General features: G+C 51.3%; 3 protein-coding genes and 1 non-coding gene across 4 annotated transcripts in view; 1 reads left to right on the top strand and 3 right to left on the bottom strand.

Moving 5' to 3' along the window:
- LOC102457165 (uncharacterized) overlaps positions 1 to 21,757 on the bottom strand; it is a 242,837-nt gene that overhangs the window by 189,210 nt on the left and 31,870 nt on the right. The window lies entirely within an intron of this gene.
- LOC142824070 (uncharacterized) overlaps positions 1 to 21,757 on the top strand; it is a 408,405-nt gene that overhangs the window by 175,363 nt on the left and 211,285 nt on the right. The window lies entirely within an intron of this gene.
- TRNAS-CGA (transfer RNA serine (anticodon CGA)) lies at positions 40 to 121 on the bottom strand. Its single transcript has one exon. It is a non-coding gene; the product is annotated as a tRNA-Ser (tRNA).
- Positions 4,685 to 21,757, bottom strand: part of LOC102447986 (uncharacterized) — a 50,228-nt gene continuing 33,155 nt past the window's right edge. The window contains exons 2-9 of the mRNA XM_075915812.1: positions 15,101 to 15,196; positions 12,910 to 13,140; positions 12,588 to 12,610; positions 11,771 to 11,886; positions 11,139 to 11,198; positions 8,929 to 9,129; positions 7,588 to 7,701; positions 4,685 to 7,301 (exon numbers count right to left, since the gene is read on the bottom strand). Coding sequence (XP_075771927.1) covers positions 6,193 to 7,301; positions 7,588 to 7,701; positions 8,929 to 9,129; positions 11,139 to 11,198; positions 11,771 to 11,886; positions 12,588 to 12,610; positions 12,910 to 13,140; positions 15,101 to 15,196 — 1,950 coding nt within the window. The 3' untranslated portion in view covers positions 4,685 to 6,192. The remainder of the gene's footprint in view (positions 7,302 to 7,587; positions 7,702 to 8,928; positions 9,130 to 11,138; positions 11,199 to 11,770; positions 11,887 to 12,587; positions 12,611 to 12,909; positions 13,141 to 15,100; positions 15,197 to 21,757) is intronic.

Raw genomic sequence — 21,757 nt, forward strand, 5'->3', positions numbered from 1 at the left:
TTGTTGCCCTAGGAAGGGGTGTGGACAAAGTACAGGCCTCGCTGTGAGCAGGATTTGAACCTACACAGGGAAACCCTATTGGATTTCGAGTCCAACACCTTAACCACTCAGCCATCACAGCTGCATGCACTGGGGGACCAGGGAAACTGGTAAATAATCCCACTGCGCAGGCCTAACATCACCTGCCATAGAATTCACACAGCAAACTATTTCAATAGCTGTGCAGAGGAGTTCTGGCTGTTCTGGTCTAAGGCTGCCTTGGAGGTGAGTTCTGCTTCAAGGTCTTCTCTCCTCCTTCTTGGTCTTCCTTTCCCTTTTCCTTCCTCTTCTCTTCTCCCCTTTTCCTTCTTCTTGCTGGTCCCCTTCTTGGACCCCAGTTTATATAGAGAAACTCAATACTACTTAGTACTTCCTTAACCAATTATTTTAGTATAATTTCACTAACCAAACATAACATACTGTAACAGAATGACCTAACCAATCATACCCCACTGCCTTAGTAGATTTACACCCAGCAAAATCAATTATACAACAGACAGAAACAGATCCAAACCAGACTATCACACAGACAAACAATAGGAAAGTGAGGACAAGAATCATAGAACACCAATTGCACAACCACAACTATTGGTAAGCAGTCTTTTACCAGACAACATGCTGGTAATTAAGTTTTCTCTACTCACCTTGAGATCTGTTTCCTGCCTGGTGACAGTGGGTGCCACTAGGATAAGACACTGCCCCCCCCCCCCCTCCCCGCCTTGTGTTACACTATTTAAATGTCATATAGCTGGAATATGAGCATATGACTCCAGGCTTTACAGCTAATTGCTGCTGCTCTTCCATCTGGCTGCAGAAGAAGGCTTCAGTTTAGACCTACTGAACACCTACAGGCCTTCCAATAGGGTTACAGAAAAACCACAGTGCTACATAGGACCTTTCCAGAGCAAAGATAGCAGGATATACAAGCACAGACAAAAGGAGGTAAATACAACTGTGAAGGGACTTCAACCCTCAACCTTTTGATCCAAAGTCAGACACCTTATCCTTTAGGCCACACATTCTTGTGTTGGGTAACACTGGACTTCTTCAAAAGCAGCGAGGAGTCCTGTGGCACCTTATAGACTAACTGAAGTGTAGGAGCATAAGCTTTCGTGGGCAAAGACCCACTTTGTCAGATGCATGTTATGCATCTGACGAAGTGGGTCTTTGCCCATGAAAGCTTATGCTCCTACACTTCAGTTAGTCTATAAGGTGCCACAGGACTCCTCGCCGCTTTTGCAGATTCAGTCTAACACAGCTACCCCTTTGATACTGGACTTCTTGAAATCTGTAAGTAGGGAGTAGTCTCCCTAGTCCATCAGGTTTTATTATTTTCCTTGTTTGGGGGTTAGAAATCACATCTGAGCTGGTGAATTATTCTTACTTTGTGTAACTAAGGATTACAGCCCAAGGATTTTTCCTGAATCTATGTTACTTCATGGCTATCTACTACCTAGGCTATCTCCATACTGCACCTCTCTTCTGCAAAAGTTCACACAAATGAAGTACTGATTAGCATATTGCCAGGCTCATTTGCATAATTAATTGGGGTCTGTTTTTGCATAAGAAGCTTTTGCGCAAAGAGGATCTGTGTAGACTGGGGCTCTGCCTGCTTCCCGTGGCTCCAGCCTGGCCTTTGCCTCTTTCCTGTCAACCGCATGGGGCCAGGGGAAATGCAGGGGGCCATTTCAGAGTCTGGTTGGGCGCAGTGACCTGTCCATGCCGTGATGGGGGAGGGGAGAGTGTCACACGGCTTCTATTAGAGCTGGTATTTAAATAAAAACAAAAATAAACAAGCAGCTGGGATGGGGCTGCTGGAGGGAGCTGGGAAAGCAGAGGCAGCCTGAGCGCTGAGAGTGCCCACCAAAAACATCAGCTGTTTGTCCCATGATGGGGCTCAAAAACAACCTGGACATTATAATCAAACCAGCTGACAAAGGGGGTGCTGTGGTCATTATGAATAAGGCCGACTATAACCAAGAGGCAACCAAACAATCTCCAACATCACATTTTACAAACCTCTCTCCTCTGATCCTACCTCGGAATACCAAAAGAAATTACTCTGTCTCCTTAAAAGCCTCCCCACAGCTACTCGGGAACAAATCCACACAGACACCTTCTGACCCCCGACCAAGATTGTTCTATCTGCTTCCCAAGATCCATAAACCTGGACACCCCGGACACCCCATCATCTCTGGTATTGGCAGGCTCACTACTGGTCTATCCAGCTATGTAGACTCTCTCCTCAAACCCTTCGTAACCAACACCCCCAGCTATCTCTGAGACACTACTGACTTCCTAAGGAAACTACAAAACATCGATAACCTCCCCAATAACACCATCCTTGCCACCATGGATGTAGAAGCTCTATACACCAACATCCCACATGTAGACGGATTACAAGCAATTAGAAACACTATCCCAGAGGACACTACTGCCAACCTGATAGCAGACCTATGTAACTTTCTTCTCACCCACAATTATTTCCAGTTTGAGAACAACTTATACCTCCAGATCAGCGGCACAGCCATGGGTACACGCATGGCCCCACAGTATGCTAATATCTTTATGGCTGACCTAGAACAATGTTTCCTCAACTCCCGTCCCCTTTTACCCCTTCTCTACTTATGCTACATCGATGACATCTTTATGATCTGGACGCAAGGCCAAGAAACACTGGAGACATTCCACAGAGATTTCAACAACCTACACCCCGCCACTAACCTCAGCCTGGACCATTCCACACGAGAGATCCATTTCCTGGACACCACAGTACAAATCAACAATGGAAAATTAGACACCACCCTCTACAGAAAACCCACTGACTCATACAGTTACCTACATGCTTCCAGCTCCCATCCAGCATACTCCATACGATCCATCATCTATAGCCAAGCCCTTCGATACAACCACATCTGCTCTAATCCCACTGACAGAGACCAGAAACTTCAGGATCTCTACCAAGCATTTATAAACCTCAACTACCTACCCGGAGAAATAAAAAAGCAAATTGAAAGAGTCAAACGAATACCTAGAAACCATCTACTACAAGACAGACCCAAGAAAACCAACAATAGAACACCACTTGTCATCACCTACAGCTCCCAACTTAAAACTGTCCAACACATTATCAATAAATTACAGCCTATACTGGAACAGGACACTAAACTCCAAGAGGCTCTGGGAGACAGACCCATAGTCTTCTATAGACAACCACCTAACCTCAAGATGATTCTTACCAACAACCACAGGACATACCACACTAATACCAACCCTGGTACTTTCCCTTGCAACAAACCCCGTTGCCAGTTTTGCCCACATATTCACTCTGCTGACACCATTATTGGGCCTAACCAAGTGAGTTATAAGATCAAGAATACATATTCCTGCGCCTCCAGAAATATAATTTATGTTATGTGCCGAAAGTGTCCGTCTGCTATGTACATTGGACAAACATCTCAGACACTTCGCCAAAGAATCAATGTCCACAAAACAGACATTAGACAGGATCACAAAGAAAAAACAGTTGCTTGCCATTTCAACCAGAAAGGACACTGTCTCAATGACCTACTCACCTGCATCCTACTTCAGAAGACATTCAAATCTGCACTTGAAAGAGAATCCTCTGAACTGGCATTCATGCTAAAATTCGACACTCTCCGCAGGGGGCCTAAACAAAGACTCCAGCTATCTTACCCATTACAAATTGTATCCTTTGGTATATATGGTTCTGACTGTTTTCTTCCATTATTTGATCTGAGGAAGTGGGTCTGGCCCACGAAAGCTCATCATCTAATAAACCATCTTGTTAGTCTTTAAAGTGCTACATTGTCCTGCATTTTGCTTCAGCTACCCCAGACTAACACGGCTACATCTCTATCACTATATTACAAAGATAGCTTCCCTAATTATCACCTCTAACACTATTAGCTAACAGACATCTACCCTTCCCCACCTCTAATATCATTAACTCACAGGCATTCACCTTCCTTCCCCCCTTCCTCCCCCCGCATCCCCCTTCTGTTCTGAAATGTGATTTGTCCTTTTCATATGTGTTCATTTTTTTTAATTGTATCCTTTGGTATATATGGCTGTGACTATTTTCTTCCACTATTTGATCTGAGGAAGTGGATCTGGCCCACAAAAGCTCATCACCTAATAAACCATCTTGTTAGTCTTTAAAGTGCTACATGGTCCTGTATTTTGTTTTAGCTACACCAGACTAACACGGCTACATTTCTATCACTATTCTATATGTAATTAACAGTGAGTTTCCATTAGCAACAGTAATCTACAGAAGGTTTGGAGAGGGCAGGGCTGTGATTGACCGGGCCAGGCCAGGCCAGGCCTAAGCACCACTGAGGGAATCCCTTGACTGGAGACCTTTCCAAAACAGGCCACAAACCAGTCACACTGAGTACTTCAGCTGCCAATCCAGCCTGCAGGAAGCCTCATGAGCAAAACCCCTCAGATACCCCAGCTCTTCCTTTGCCACCATCAGCCCTGGGCTTACACACAGGTACGGGGTTATAGAGCCCAATCTCTCCAACCCAGAACAGATCCACCTGGTTCCAAAGAACCAGCCATGAATCCCTGGTCAATTTATACTTTCCATCTTACCCACAAGATCACAGTGGACCAATCCTTTAGAATATAAAGGTTTATTAATAAAAGAAAGAAAAGGTTGAGAGTAAGGCTGTTAAGGAGAATACATTGTACACATCAATCAGCAAGTTCTTGATGCAGGATCTTAGCAGAGATGTTACAAACTGCTAGCATAAAAGTCTTTGGCGTACATCGTATGTCAGGATGGGTCAGCAATCCTTCCCGCGTCTCTGTCTTTAGCAAGGCTGCATCTGGGATAAGTAGCAAGACTGAAAACAAGATGGAGCCCCCCACAAGGCATTTGATATTCATTTCTGGTGTCCCCCAAGCTGGAGCTAGTTACATGGTCAAGTGACCTGTTTCATATGCCAGCAGCCATTGTGCCCTGGCTGCTTTGCAGCTTTCCACACGCATTCCTCAGCTGTGTATTGGCCACCCTGAGAACCATTGTCCTTGGAGCCATACGGATTAGCATAGTAACTCATTGCACATTCCTTCCTCATGACAGGCAGTCCATACACAGCGTCAGCAGAGCCCATAGTCATAACTCCCCATACAAACTCCAAACAAGTACATGAATACCACACATAGAATCAGCAAAATATCAGCTTTCATTTGACACCTCGCATGGCCCACTCTGTACAAAATTTGGGGCAAACAGTTTCCCGTGAGTACAGCAATGATCTTAAGGTGAGTATGCTCACCTTAAAATCCAATAAAGTGACAGGGGCCTCAAGAAAGGATTGGGGTCTTGAAGAAGGATCTGGGATGCAGAAGCAGGCAGGTGTCTGGCCTGAGGGAAGGTGCAGTGTCTGGCCAGGAGACAGGGTGCAAGAAAAAAGGAGGGTGTCAGTGCAAGCTGGGGGTGCTGGCTGCCGGGGAAAAGGGAATTAAGGAGATTGGGAGGGAGTGTCAGGGAAGGACAGCAAATATTACCTGGCTTTGGGACCCCTTGCAGCAACATCTCCAGCCACACTGTCCTGGTCATCCCGGAAGGAGGCTCTACTGCTGCAGCAGCAACCACACAGAATAGGACCAGCCCCGGACACAAGAGGCACCATTACTGCACCCATTCAGTCCACGCCTGGAGGTGTTGCTGCTGCAGCCACGCAGCCCAGGAACAGCCCCAGAGGCACCCTTGACATGGCCATGTGCCCCTGGAGGCCAGCAGTGCGGTGGCAGCAGTGCCTCTAGTGTCGGCCTCAGGTTGGGTGGCAAAGACTCATCCTAGCGCTGCCTCCTCTCTAGTGGCCACAAAGCATGAAGAGGGGGTGGGGCTAAGCTCCTTCCCCCTCAGTACATCTTCATCTGGAGATGGGGCCTGGCACTGCCTTGTGAACAGGATCACAGTCTTAGGAAGGCTGGATTCTGCCAACAGAAAATATTGCTCACCCCCACTATAGGGTTTCTCACCTGTGTGGGTTCAACTATATACAACAAGGCTTGAACTCTCGCTATAGCATTTCCCAAAGTCAGAGCAATTAAAGGATTTCTCTCCTGTGAGAGTTCTCATGGATAACAAGGTGTGACCTCTGACTGCAGCATTTCCTACAGTGAGAGCAGGTGAATAGCTTCTTCTGTATGGGTTTTCCTATGTCTAACAAGGGTTGAGGTCTGACTGAAGCTTTTCCCACAATCAGAGCAGCTGAAGGGTTTCTCCCCTGTGTGGGCCCTCCTATGGACAACAAGGGCTGAGGTCTGACTGAAGCTTTTCCCACAGTCAGAGCAGCTGAAGGGTTTCTCTCCTGTGTGGGCTCTCCTATGGATAACAAGGTATGGCCGCCGACTGAAGTTTTTCCCACAGTCAGAGCAACTGAAGGGTTTCTCTCCTGTGTGAACTCTCCTATGGATAACAAGCTGTGACCGGTCATTGAATCTTTTCCCACAGTCAGAGCAGCTGAAGGGTCTCTCTCCTGTGTGGGCTCTCCTATGGGTAACAAGATATGACTGCCGACTGAAGCTTTTCCCACAGTCAGAGCAGCTGAAGGGTTTCTCTCCCGTGTGAACTCTCCTATGGATAACAAGGTATGACCTCCAACTGAAGCTTTTCCCACAGTCCGAGCAGCTGAAGGGTTTCTCTCCTGTGTGGGCTCTCCTATGCCTAACAAGGGTTGAGGTCTGACTAAAGCTTTTCCCACAGTCAGAGCAGCTGAAGGGTTTCTCTCCTGTGTGGGCTCTCCTATGGGTAACAAGGTATGACCTGTCACTGAAGCTTTTCCCACAGTCAGAGCAGCTGAAGGGTTTCTCTCCTGTGTGGGCTCTCCTATGTCTAACAAGGTTTGACCTGTGACTAAAGCTTTTCCCACAGTCAGAGCAGCTGAAGGGTTTCTCCCCTGTGTGGGCTCTTTCATGTTTAATAGGAGTTGCACAGTCACTGCAAGCACAAGGTGAATGTGGTGAGGGGATTTTCTTTTCAACAGTTTCTGTGTTTGTTTTCAACCTTTGGATCCTCTGACTGGATTTATCCTGTCCTGCTCCTAGATGGTTTCCCTGCTGCCTTTGTAGACTACGCTGACTCTCACAAGTCTCTTCTTGCTCAGGACTCTGAGAAACATGCCCTTCAGATCTTTCCACTAACACCCCACATGAAGCCATTTGCTCAGGTCCTTCCTCCTGAAGATTCCTCTCACTGTTCTCATTCAGCATCCCATCACCTGCTGGGATGGAGAGAGAAACCACACGGGAGTCATTCCCTGAGCTGAGCTGAAAGAAAAAATCTGAATGGTGAACAGAAAATGGGGGACACACCCAAAGAAAGGCTGGAAAGATACAATAATCATGAGCTGAGTTCACCCTGCTCCCCATAACCCTTTCCCCATCCGGCACTCTCAGACTGGAGTTGAAGACAGGCTGAAGGGCCAGTCAGACTTGATGAAAACACACAGCCAACATCTGCTATGAGAACACAGAAATTGGTTTGAGTTGGTTTAGCTGATTTCTCACCTGTGTGGGTGTCACTGATGATCTCCCCTTCCTCATAGCCTTGGAGATCCGGGATCTGCAGCTCTTCCCTTTGCTCCACCCAGGAGAGCACATGAGCTTTGGAGACTGGAAATCCTATTCGGGGAGCAATTAACCAAGTGCTGATCTTGTTCATTAAGGTTTGTGCCATTCCTGCTTCCAAAGCCAGGATCTGAGTCTCCTACCTAGAGAGGTTCCTTCCTCACCTTCCAGAGACTGGTCTCTGGCTGGTACAAGATCCCAGAATACACTAATTCCATCCTCCCCCTGCCCCACTACCATGTTGGGAATAGCCCAGCTGACTCCCATGGGGAACTGAGCGCCCTGCTGCACTCTCCTGGATACAATTCAGTCTCCCTTAGGGCCTGTTCCATACTTGGGCAGGACAGGAACACACTGCTCAAAAGGGGAGAGCTCTAGGATGCTCAGGACTGACAGACATTCCTAGCCAGGACTCATATGTGAGCTGCCACATGTCAGGACTCTAGGGCTGAGAGGGAAAGGACCCAGCAGAGCTCTAGAGTCCTATGGGCTCAGCCCACAAAGCTCTTGGCTTGGGGCTGGACTTGCCCTGCTCTTGGGCTCAGATGCTCTACTTCAGCCAGAAGGAGGCAGGGGAATTATCTGATCAGGAAAATGAATCCTTGGCTGGACACTTCAGGCCCTGCCTATGGTCCACACTCCTGATCCTGACTGACTGTGCCATGGTGGGCCCTTTCAGCTGCACACAACAGCTGTCCATCCTGCAGACAGCCAGGGCAGTGCCGGCCTGTTTCTGTGGCCAGCCAAGGTGGAGACAGGATGGGCTGCTTCTTCTCTGCCGCTCGTAGATGCTCCTGCAGCTCAGCTCCCCTTCTGCAGCCTTGGTTCTACTCTGCCAGCAGCAGCAGCCTTCCTCTTGTGGCCAGTCGGGCCTGCCATTTGGTGCCTCTCTCGGTTGCACAGAATCTACCCGAGGCAGGGAAGGACTCTGAGTTGGCACCTTCCTTCCAGGGGCTCAGCACAATAACACAAGGGGACCCTGCAGACGCGAAGAGCAGCTGCACCCAGCCCCACAACTCTTGTCCCTGCCTGGGCCCTTCCACTGACACCTACGGCCAAGGCACATGGGCAAGATGGGTGGAACCACAATGAGAGCTTGGCTGTGGAAAGAGCAGCACAACTATTATGTCACTAAACCTCCTCTCACACAGGAGCCAGGATTACTGGGGCAGATAGTGCTGATATTGAGGGATCGGGCAATAAAGGACCCTGAACCAAACCCAACCCAGCTGCTCCAGAGCCCACCGAGCTTCTGTTACGCAAGGGGACAGGAATCCTCACCCAGCCAGCTCACAGCTTCGTAATTCTCCTGCATCACATCCCTGTAGAGGGCTCTCTGGCCCGGGTCCAGCAGAGCCCATTCCTCCTCAGAAAAATACACAGCCACTTCCTCGAAGCTCACTGGCTCTGCCACGGCCATTTCCTGTCCCTGGCTCTGCAGGCCAGGGGCTGAACTGGAGACAGACATGGGTGTTCTGCAGCCTGGCAGGGGAGAAGGGGAACTGGAGACATTTCAAAAAGGGCTTTAATCCTTTCCACACCCCAATTCTGTCCAGACTCTGTCGCTGGTGACACACATGCTGGACTCTGCAGTTCGGGGCAAACGCTGAGTCTAGATATTCCATAAACACCACACACAAGTTAGATCCGAAAGCCATATTTATATCTCAAAACCTGGCTTCAGTTACATTACCTTGCCTGCAACAATGGAATTCAGTTCTCAGCACCCAGTGTTTCTGCTAATAAGCCACATATTCATCTGCCTGAACATGGACATAGGTTTAATTTAATTTGGGATGCAGTATTTATAATCCTTAGTCTTCATGCATTGATTTGCAGCCCAAACTTTGGTTCTCTCATCTGACATACTTTATAAACTCTTTCCACAACAGAGAGGAAGTGAAGTTAATATGAGTATTCAGATACATATTATTAAACACGTGTGCTGAGTGTTTGCAAGATAAGACCTTAAAATTCATAGATTCATGGCAACAGAAACTATCCTTAGCCATGCAGTCCGTCCCCTCTGCTGCACAAGCAATTACACTTGGCCCAGCTACCCAGGCACAAAGTTTGTTCCCCCAAAGCATGTTTTCTAGAAAGTCGCCCAGTGTTGATTTGAAGACATCAAGAGATGGAGAACCCATCAGTTCTTTGCTCATTTGTTTCAGCAGCTAATCCTCTTACCCATCAAATATCTGTGCCTCCTCTCTAGCCTGAAATTCTCCAGCTGCAGCTTTCAGTTATTGACTCTCACTGAACTATATCCACTAGACCAGGTGTGGGCAATTCATTTTGATGGCGGGGGAGCGGAGGAGGGAACGCCAAGATTTTGGAAAGTGGTTGAGAGTTGCACTCTTCCAAAACATTAAGCAAGAGATACAGGGTATAGGATGGACACTGGAAGAAGAAGGGAGTTTTGGGTGAGGGTTCGGGATGCAGGAGGGAAAGAGGGGTCTGGGAAGGACTTTGGGTGAAGGAGGCAGGTGTGATCTGGGGCACTGGATTAGCCAACTACTCATGAGATATTTAAAGAAAAGTTAATTTAGAGAAGTGGCTGAGTGGGCAAATAAGGGGGTGAGGGTTTCTGACCATGAAGAGCTTCTTGCATACTTGAATACAGGAAGAGAACTAAGAGTTTGGGTATGTGAAGTGGGGGCAGGAGTGGAGGAGGGGGGCAGAGAATTAGGAGGGGAAGGGAGAGTTTAGGGTGCCAGAGGCAAGCTTTGGCCAGGAGACTTACCTGACTGACTCCTGACCAGCAGCCAAGCACCTCTCTGAGGCAGGCAGGGAGCCTGCCCAATCCTCACAAAGGCTGCAGGGCCATGTGGGTGTGTGAATAACTATGAGCCAGAGGGGAGAGGGCACAATGCTTCCTTTCTGGTCAGAAACCAGCCAATGAGAATGTCCTGGGGGTGGAAGCAGTGCCTGTAGCCTTCCTGCTTCAACTCCAGGCTCACCTTCGCTTTTAGTGGCTTGTGGGTGGGAAGTGACAAGCACGGAACTAGCCCATGGCTCGCCAAGCATGAGTGGGCCGCGTCCGATGGCCTGGTGAGCTAGATCCAGCCCATGGGCTGTATTTTGCCCAGGCCTGCACTAGACCGAAGAGCCCTTGGGGATCCAGCAGTTTCTCGCCATGAACAAACGGATACCATGGAAGTCAGACAGCTCCCAGCTTTTCAGCCTATATATTGTTTGAAACCAACCCCAGATTGAAACTGACTGAGCAGTGAAATCTGAGCCTGAAGGTGCTGTCCATTGTGTGCTTTAACTTCACCCCTTTAGCATCACACCTCATAGATCAGTGTTTCTCAAAGTGTCTGCAGGTCCCCAAGCAGCACCCCTGGGAATCCTCACTGATCAGTGGGTGAGATTTAGGGCTGTGCTCGCCGTGGTCGCTGAGTCTGGTTGGTAACTTCAATGACAATCCCATGAAGATGTGTTCACAGGAATTTTCTCATCATTTACAGAATTTCCACCAGCAAACTCACCTTGTCTGAAAGCTCCCAGGGATTTTCCTCTTGCTCTCTCCAGTGCAGAGAGCAGAGCGTCTAGCGGGGAAGGGATAAGAAAGGTGAGATTCCAGGCTCTCCTATTTATAACAATGTCCCCATGCTGAACTCTGCACTTCATTTGTATCAGAGATCAGACAGAGACACACTCAAGAGTTTAGTATGAAAAGGTCTGAAACCTTCCGTGTCCTCTCTTGCTTGGGCACCTCCCAGCAATGGAGCCAACATCTCTGCAGCCTCATCCCCACCCCAGGAGACACAAACTGAAAGTGAGATTTACTTTTCCCTCCTCATCCCCTCTCATCTGGTTTCTCTCAGTCACTTACCACCTCTTGTCATAACCTAGAGCTGTAATGGGGGAAGACATTGCCATTACATTAACTTTACCTATTTGGATTCCTTGACACCAACGGGCGGCTCAGAGTTTGCAAACCCCTGGCTCTATTTGCAAGCAGTTGACTCTGTTTGCTCAGTGCCTCTAAGGAGAGCAGCATGATGTGGCCGTCATTCTCCATGTGGGAACTGAGGCAGGGGATGGTTGGCTTCAGAGGCCAGATTCAATAGTTTCTAATAGTTAAACAACTTTCCCCTACTCCATCCCTTCTAGGTACCTTTGAATTCCCTCAGAGTCTCCGACAGAGCAATCGTTTTCTGGGAGAAACCTCTGACTTGTTCTTCCAGTTCAGGGGGAATCTCCTCTGGCAGCTGGAACTGCCCCGTCTCATACCTGGAAAGACACAATTCCATGTGATTCTATTTCATTTACAGATGATAAGATTTGGCTAGCTAGTCTCAGCTCTAACAGGCCTGGAGTTAGAACTCCTTGAATTCCCCCAGCCTCAGAGCAGGGGCAACACAGCCCATGGCTGTGCAACCTTCCCCTGAAAGGTCCCACTGCTGTTCTTCACCTCTGGCCCGGAGAGACCAGCTGGGGACAAAAGTGGGATTGAGTTTCAATGGCTACTTTACCCTTTGGCCTCCAGGCGCTGAGGGACAGGATGTTCCCAGGTGAAGGGCTACAGGAATCTGCCCACTAGGAACCAGACTGAGACACCAGCTCCCCCTTCCCCAGCTCCTTCCACACAGGTCTCTCAACAGCCCCCAGGTAGGACAAACTCTGGGTCCCTGCTGCCCTGGTCTAAATGTGCCCAGTGCCCAGCAGTGACAGACCCATATTCCAGCCCCACAGTCCTGAGGCAGCCAGTCCCCAGGGAGGTGACAGCTCTAGGAAATATCTGAAGTCAGACTGTGCCCCTGAATGGGGAATTCCAGAGTCTGCTGTGCAAGGGTGCGACCCTCACAATTAAGTGAGTCAGAGACATTTCTATCCAACATCTGGCTGTAGGGCCCTGGGGAGATGTGGTGCCAACATCAGCTCCAAGCTCTTTCCCTGCGCTGTGCAGTATGACAGGAGTGCGAGCCACCTACCTGCTCAAGCTGTTTCTTACATCCTAGAGAAAAGAGACAGAAAAGAATCTCAGCTGCACTGGACACACACAGCAAAGGCATTTTGCAAATATGGGGAAAAGACGCCCTGACCTGGCCCCAGGGCCATAGATTCCGTGAGCTCATGGGGCTTTGCCATCTCTAATAGCTCTGTGCCTGTGACTCTGCAAAGCACAAGTCACTCGCATGGCAGCAATGCACACAACAACTTACACCCAGATCTGACGGCTGGACCCCAGCACTTTTTATTCAGGAGCCTCTCGTCCTTGTGTGGGGAGCTGGGATGTTTCTCCCTCAGTCTCACCTGCAGCAATTCACTCGCCGGCTTCTGACACGTCCCCTCCAGCTCCCCGATCTGCTCGCTGAGACAGGAAATCTGCGCAGAGAGTTTCCTGACAGTGTCAGTCTGGAGCCTTCCAATCTCCTTGTCCAGCTTCTCCAGCTGGGCCAGCAGGAGTCGCTCTTGTTCCTCCAGGAACTGCTGCAGCTGCTGAAACTCGGCCAAAATCTTCTGCCTCTTGGCTTGTGTCTGTTTCTGTGTGAAAACAGGGAAAGGGCTGATCAAGGGACATGGATGGAGCCCAGAGCCCTTTCATGGGGAGATAAGTGCACAGCAAGGACAACTTCTTGGAAAACCCTAAAATGTATGACATTTGACTCTATTCTGTGGGTATTAGGCAGAGGCATCTCCTTTGGCCTACATCCCTCTGAAAAAGCGACGAGGAGTCCTGTGGCACCTTATAGACTAACTGAAGTGTAGGAGCATAAGCTTTCGTGGGCAAAGACCCACTTCGTCAGATGCATGTCTTCGTCTCACGCATCTGACGAAGTGGGTCTTTGCCCACGAAAGCTTATGCTCCTACACTCCAGTTAGTCTATAAGGTGCCACAGGACTCCTCGTCACTTTTGCAGATTCAGACTAACACGGCTACCCCTCTGATACTTGATCCCTCTGAAAGAGATGTTCCCATGTCTGCCATGGGCAGCATCTTCTGTTATTTATGGGCACTAGAGATCCAGACCCAGAGAAGGAGGAGGCAGGACTCAGCAGGACTCAGAGAAACCCAGGAAGGAAAATGAAACAAAGTGAGTAGACTCAGCAGATAGTCCTTAACAGGGACATTTCCAGAAATCCTCCCCAAGGGATCTGAAAGTCACAAGAACTGGACATTATCTCATCCTCTGACTTGGAAGCTCAGGGCCTGTCTACGCATTGATCTAACCTAGCAATCCATGTTCATAAGAAACATAAACAAGCCGAAACTCACAAAGGAAAAGTCAGTGGATGTGATATGCCTTGACTTTAACAAAGCTTTTGATAAAATATTCCACAATATTCTTGCCAACAAGTTAAGGGAGTATGGATGGAATAAATGGACTGGAAGGCAGATAGAAAGCTGGCTAAACTCTCAAGCCAAACGGGTAGTCATCAACGGCTCGATGTCAGGTTGGCAGTCAGTTTCTAGCAGAGTGCTTCAAGGATCGGTTCTAGGGCCGGTTTTATTCAACATCTTTATTAATGACCTGAACGGGGGGATGGATTGCACTCTCAGCAAGTCTGCAGATGACACTAAGATAGGAAGAAGGTAGATATGCTGGAGGGCAGAGATAGGATACAGAGTGACCTAGACAGATTAGGAGATTGGGCCAAAAGAAATGTGAGAAGGTTCAACAAGAACAAGTGTAGAGTCCTACACTTGGGAGGGAAGAATCCCAAGCATTGTTACAGGCTGGGGACCGAATGGCTAAGTAGCAGTTCTGTAGAAAAGGACCAGGTGATTACAGTGGTTAAGAAGCTGGATATGAGTCAACAGTGAGCTTGTGCAACAAGGAAAGCTAATAGCATATTAGATTATATTAGGAAGAGCATTGCCAGCAGATCTAGACAAGTAACTATTCCCATTTATTTGGCTCTGGTGAGGCCACGTCTGGAGTATTGTGTTCAGGTCTGGGCCTTCCACTATAGAAAGAATGTGGACACATTGGAGAGGGCAACCAAAATGATGAGGGGGATGGAGCACATGACCTATGAGGAAAGACTGAAGGATTTGGGTTTGTTCAGTCTGCAGAAGAGTGAGGGGGGATTTTATAGCAGCCTTCAACTTCCTGAAGGGAGGTTCCAAAGAGGATGAAGAGAGGCTGTTCTCAGTAGTGATGGATGGCACAACCAGGAGCAATGGTCTTAAGCTACAGTGGGGGAGGTCTATGTCGGATATTAGGAAAAACTATTTCACTAGGAGGATGGTGAAGCACTGGAATGGGTTCCCTAGGGAGGTGGTGGAATCTCAGTCCCTAGAGGTTTTTAAGTCTTGGCTTGACAAAGCCCTGGCTTAGTTGATTTACTTGGCATTGGTCCTGCCTTGGGTGGGAGGCTGAACTTGATGATCTCCTGAGGTATCTTCCACCTCTCTGATTCTAGGGCCACACAGGAGTTGGCTTCGTTACACAGCCCTCCTATTGCCAGTCCCTGCCGATCCATAGCCACAGGCACTTACCAGATACTCCTGGCTTTTCCCCTCTGCTGTCACTTTCCATCCCAGCAGCTTTTCTCTCTCTTCCCTCAGACTCTTCAAGTGGGCCTCCAATTTTTCCTGAAAACAGAAATAAGCACCAGGGCAAACCCCATGAGATTCTGGGAGCCCATTTGTCTGCCTTTAAGCAGCACAGACCCAGTTTTGTGGAGCTCAGTTCCTCTCTGGTAGGCAACAAGTCCTGGACGTGGCTTTGTCCATTGAAAAAGAGACAGCAGATGCAGAAGGATGCTTGTGAGGGTGGGGGACAGATTGGTGGTGGCACCTTTGTAAAGAATGACGCAAGTGGGCATTAGGGAGGAAAAAAGGGTTAAAATATCAATCATGTAACCGATTACAATTTAATCAGTTACAGTCTTTTTAACCTGCTGTCAGTCAGGGCCAGTAGCAGACGTGGGCTCTCCTGCGGTCGGGGATCTCTCGTGAGGTCTGCCAGGGGTGGCCTCAAGGGCTGCCAGCCAACGGGGACTCTCAGCAGCTGCAGACTAACGTTAGCTGCCAGGGACGGTAGGGAGTTTATCTGGTAACTGGCACCGATAAGCATTATCTCATCAGTTAATCAGATTGAACTCTTGCTACAACCCAGTCAAATCCCAGTGGTGCCTGGCATGGACCTGCACTGCCTGGAGCCCTGCTGTCCAGCCCAGTGACCTCCTCTAGCACTGGCTGCAGCATCCCAGTTTAAACCCTCATGGAGCAGCTCAGGAGTTCAGCATCCCAGTGAGAAACCTCCTCTCCCTGCTGGGCATGCGGCCTCTAGCCAGGCATCTTTCCCTTCTAAGGGTCACACTTCATCACTATTCACTGATGCTCAGAGGCAGAGGAAGTGTAGCCTGGTGGTTAGTGTAGCCATGGACTGAGCCTGGAGAGACCAGTGTTCGGGCTAAACTCTGTCACTGATGGGCTTGGTGATCATGAGCAACTTGCTGCTCCACTTTCCCTTCCTACTGTTTGTCTAACGAGACTGTGACCTGCTCAGGGCAGGGATTGTCACTTGATGGGTGATGTGCAGGACCTAGATGCCACTGCAGGTCTACAAGGCAAATGACAAATGTTTACTGCTGCTCCTCATCCAATTAGTAACTGCTTGTAAACGCCTCTTCTCCAGTCCCAAGGCAGCTCACTCCCATAGACTGACCAGCAGCTCCTGTGATCTAAACCTCTCTGATTGTTAACATCTTCCCTCGTACAAAAACCCTTCCAGTCACCAGAGGCTGGGTCTCACGATTCAGAGACTCAGAGAATTGTTTCCCACATTGGGTCTCTGTAAAGACTTGATATAAGTTGCCACACAGTGAGAACATTTCATTTTTATTGTACCATGAAGGCTTTACAGAGCAGTGTCACGCCTGTGCCAGGGGACAGTCGGTGAAATTAGCCTGTAATTAAAACCCAACCTTATTTCCCATCACACTGGACAGCAACTCTGTACCTTGTACTCCTGGGCACCTTCCTTTATGGGCAGCACCGTGGGAGCCTGGAAACTCAGCCGCTTGGCTAGTTCGATCACGTTTGCCAGCCCCCTGTTAGACTGGAGGGGTCCCTGCTGCTCAGTGTCTCTGCCCTGAGGGCTGAGGGGGGCCTGGCAGGAATTGTGCCCACACTCCAGAGTGACAGGGGCTGTGAAATCCTCCAGACAGACGGGACACGGCGCTTCCTCCCGGACACTTTCCACGGGGCTCTCTGCAGCCATGGCTGCCGCTGGGCTGGAGATCAGGGAGAGTTCAGCTTCCCGAGCTTATCAATGTAGGGGCAGGTCCAGAGCGTGTGTCCGTGAGGCACCAACACTGATGATAAAAAAGTCAAATGAAAAACCAACCCCCCCCCAAAGCTTTACTCACCCCCTGCCCCCGCCAGGGCCTCCATTGGGCCCCTCAGCCACCTGCCCCAGACAGAATCAAGTCTCTGAGCCATTCACGGCAGAGCCCCTCCTCATCCTGTGTTCAAATCCCGCCCCCGCACTCTGCAGCCCCCTCACAGCTCTGTGGCCCGCATCAGCTCCCACAAGCCGAGCTGCAGCCCCCCCCTCCCCCCAGAGAGCCTGCCCCACAACCCCCCCGCCGGGAACAGGCGCACCCAGCAGCGGCCGCTCCACAGGCAAGCCGGGCCCCTCAGCTTCCTCACCTCACTCCGCTCCCCAGAAGCATCGCGGGGACTCCCTGCTGCGGGCCCCACTGGGTAGGCGGGGCCTGAGCAGGGCGGGGAAGCTCGAAAGCCCGGCCCCGGACGCACGGAACGGAGGGGCCCGAGGAGACCGCGCATGCGCAGAAGGCTTAGGGCAGACCGGGATCTTCTTGGCCACGTGCCAGTGTCGAGCGGGGCTCCCGGCCAGAGGTTGATTCCGCCGCCGGGCCGGGCCGCAGACGGGGGGGGGGGCAATTGCCGGACGCGCAGCAGCAGCAGGGGGGCGGGGCGGGGCTGCAGCGAGCACACGAGGCTCGTTATAAACGGGGCGTGTCTGTGCAAAATGCGGGTTTGAAAAGCGGGGGGGCGAGTCACTCTCCGGCGCCCGCTCCCCGCCCCCCCCCCCCATTACCCGCGCGGAGGAGCCGAGATGCGGGCGGGGGCTTCGCTGCTCCCCCCAACTCAGAATTATTCCCCCCCTCCCCAGGCTCCCCCAGCCCCGCCCCTTCATACCCTGGCTCCCCCTAGCATCCCCCCCACGCCCCGGCTTCCCCCCCCCCATGGGGCTGCGGGGCGATGGCTCCAGCTCCCCTGAGTTCTTGTGGAGTCGGATTGACCCGCCCCCGGGCTTTAGGAACCGCCCCCCCCCCCCCCCGGTGATTCTCTGTCGCGCCCGTTGCTGCTGGGGGCTGGGGTCGCACCTGCCCCCCCCTTTGCTGCTTCTCCTGTTCCCGCCCCGCAGCCCCTGGGCAGTGCGATAGGAACCGGGACATTCCCCCCCCCCGCCCCCCGCAGTGCGGCCCCTCCCACTGGCCCAGGGACACAGGCTGGGATGGGGGCGGGGTCTGTCAGTTCCCCTCCTGCCTCTCTCCAGCTTTTCCTCCAGGGCTGGATGGTCCTGGTGGCTGGGACCTTCCCATTCCCAGCCCCATGTGCTGCTGCCGCCCCCCCGCCCCCCACACCTGTCACCAGTCCCTAGGTGTAGTCCGGGTGCAGTGTTCCCACGGATATGGGATACGCCTGTCACAAGGAGCGACCTCTGCCTTTGCCCATCCCCCTCGGGGGCCCCAGAGAGGAGGCCAAAGCCCCCCCCCCCCCACTGCTGAATGTGGACAGGTCTGGCCTGGCCTCTTTCTCCCCAGATGCCCCTGCCCCTCCCCATTCCCCCTGGGCTCTGCCCCCCCACCCTGCCCAGAGAGGAGAAGCCCTGGGGTGCCAATGCAGCCGGGGCCATCACAGGACCATCCACCTGGAAGGGGCGGGCCTCAAAACCTGCCCCTGCCCAATGGACCGGCTGTAGCAGCCCCTGCCCAGGGCAGATGGAGGGTCCATGGATCCCCCGCTGCCCAGACAGCTCTTACTGTGATGTGAATGGGGTAAGAACCACAGGGGCAGTTGTGGGGAGCCTCAGACTCTCACTCTCCCCTGGGTGGGGGTGGAGACATGGGCTGGGGCTGCTCATTGGCCCCCCACCAGTGTTCCCTGTAAGCTGAGCGCTTGGGCAGCCACCCAGGAGAGATTCAGGTGTTGCCCAGCTGATTAGCAGAGCCCCCACAGCAGGCAGCCTGTGTTTCTATGGGTGGTGCACATCTGCACCTGCCTTGGTGCACACAACAGCATTTATCCCACACATGGAAACAAATTTGAGGGAACCCTGCCTCCCCACCCCAGCAGGACACCCTGAGTGACAGACACCGGCTCCCTCCCCAAGCCCCCCAACACTGTTTTCTGCCCGTCCCAAAGAAGCATTTGCCCCAAGTCACTGGCACCTCCCGGCTGAAAGCAAACCCAGCGCCTGCAGCCAGTCCTATGGCACCGTCACCAGCGATTTACTGGCCCAGGGAAGGGAAGGAGAGTTACTCACAGTGAACGCAGCAGCCGGACACGCACACGGTGTGCTCCTGCCTGGCCCAAGGGAACAGAGGCCCCTCCTGTGTCCTGTAGCACCAGCCTGTGCCAGGGAACTGCACATTCCTCAGTTTGTGCTTAACCCTCCCCCCACCGCCATCCCCCTCCCTCCCTACCCCACCCCCAGTGTCTAAGCCTGGGAGAGAGAAAGTTCTTTCTGCCCTGGCTCGTCCTTCCCTCCCCCAGAGCTCACACTGATAAGAGGGTTTGGGGCCGGCTCCTCTTCAAGGCCAGGTGGAGGAGGGGAGCAGCCAACAGAGTCTTATGCTCCAGGGTAGCTTGTCTGGTGTCTGGAGCTCCCTGTGCCAGGCTTGAGCCCGAGCTGTCGGCCTCAGCGGGACTTGCTCCTCCCCCCTCTCCTGCCTTGCTGCCCCCTTTGGCCAGCAGCGCTCAGGGGCAGCCGGGAGAGCCGGCACCAAGGGCAGAGGAGGCTGAGGCACAAGCCCCTCAGAGGGGACAGGCCTGAGGCCTCTGGCTTGCCCAGGCTCATGCCAAGGGGCTTTCTGTGGTGCCGGGCGGGGGAGGGAGGCCAGGCCCAGGCCGGTGGGAGAAGGGGCAGCGCCTGCCAGGGCAGCAAGGGGAGCTGCAGGGAGCGAGACGCGGCGTTTCTGTCTGGATCACTCAAGGGTCCTTCTGCGGGTGAAGCGCCTGTGACACCCCTGTGCTGCTGGATTCTCCTGCCCCGCCCCTGGGAGGCCGGCCCCTTCCGGGGGCTCTTGCCCTGGCACTCGTCCAAGGGCCACCTGGACAAAGCAGCCTGCCCCAGCCACGTTCCATAGCTCAGCTGGCAGAGCAGAGACCTGTAGCGCGTGCTCGGCAAGTGCCCTTATGTTGCTGATTCAACTCCAGCTGAAAAGAGATTCACTTTGCGGCTGCACTTTGGAATGGGAAGGGGTGTCTGGGACCATAAAGTAGAACAGTTTTAGAGCTCTTTTCGAGGTGGGCGCTATGGCTTAGTTGGCTAAAGAACCTGCTTTGTAAGTAGGAGATCCTCGGTTCAATTCATGATGATGCCTTGTTGCCAGGTCAATGTGTCTTTTCTTCCCACCATTCTTCAACATGCATCTGGAGTTGGTTTTACCTTCAGCTGAGTTTGGTGGTGCTCTCACAGTGGGAGTAGGATAGTAGCAAAGAGCAGGAGGTGTCCTAGGGGTTTGGTTTCATGAGGCTTAGCTAGACTTGCTAAATCAAGTGTGGAAGATGGATTGCAGCAGCCATCTCCACCTGAGTGAAGACATGGCCTAATGGTGCAATTAATTAGATGCTGACACTAACAGCCCCACTGCTGGTAACTCACTGGCTATGTCTAGACTGGCAAGTTTTTCCGCAAAAGCGGCCACTTTTGCAGAAAAACTTGCCAGCTGTCTACACTGGCCACTTGAATTTGCGCAAGAACACTGAGGATCTAATGTAAGATTGTCAGTGTTCTTGCGCAAATACTATGCTGTTTCCGTTGGGGAAAAAGCCCTCTTGCGCAAATGTATTTGCACAAGAGGGCCAGTGTAGACAGCTCAGGACTGTTTTGTGCAAAAGAGCCCCAATGGCGAAAATGGCGATCGGGTCTTTCTTGTGCAAAACCGCATCTAGATTGGCACGGACACTTTTCTGCAAAAGGTGCTTTTGCACAAAAGCGTCCGTGCCAATCTAGATGATCTTTTCCGCAAATGCTTTTAACGGAAAAACTTTTCCTTAAAATCACTTGTGGAAAAACATGCCAATCTAGACGTAGCCACAGAGGCTACATCTACACTAGGGCTACGTCTACACTGGCCCCTCTTCCGGAAGGGGCATGTAAATTTCACGAGTCGTCGTAGGGAAATCCGCGGGGGATTTAAATATCCCCCGCGGCATTTAAATAAAAATGTCCGCCGCTTTTTTCCAGCTTTTAAAAAAGCCGGAAAAGAGCGTCTAGACTGGCCCCGATCCTCCGGAAAAAGTGCCCTTTTCCGGAGGCTCTTATTCCTACTTCAAAATATGTTAATGAGGGACTCAATTGCATGAGTCACCATCTTATTTGCATATTTTCTGCCAATGGGATTTTTGTGCAAAAACAAACAGTGTGAACACTTTTTTGGCACAAAACCCCCTTTTCCCAAAAGATTCTTATGCTTCCCCCCAAAAGAGGTATATTGATCTTTCAGAAAAAGGGGGTTTTGTGCAAAAAGAAAACTTCCATACTGCTTGTTTTTGCACAACAACCCCAGCGCAAAATCAGTTTGCCAGAAAATATGCAAATAAGATCATGACTCATGCAAATGAGACCCTAATTAGCACCTTTTTTTGCTGAGAAAACTCGTTGTGTAGATAATGCAATAGAAGCACAGCATGTCAAAGAATTGTTCCAGTGACACTCCCAGACGAGGGGGTTACAAACCCCGCGCTAGACCCCGTGCCAGGGTTTCGTCACCTGCATGGCTGTTCCTGTTCTGTTCCGCGCTGTGAACATTCCTGAGAAGGTTGGAACCAACCTGGCTCCTTTAGGGAGTGGAAGCTCCTAGGGGCGGAGACTGAGGTGTTTAAACAGCGCGAGCAAACCGGGGGCAGCACCAGCCAGCCCAGACGGGAGAATCGCACTCGGGTGTCCCGGGG

This window comes from Pelodiscus sinensis, unplaced genomic scaffold, assembly GCF_049634645.1.
Source record: "Pelodiscus sinensis isolate JC-2024 unplaced genomic scaffold, ASM4963464v1 ctg37, whole genome shotgun sequence".
Lineage (NCBI taxonomy): Eukaryota > Metazoa > Chordata > Testudines > Trionychidae > Pelodiscus > Pelodiscus sinensis.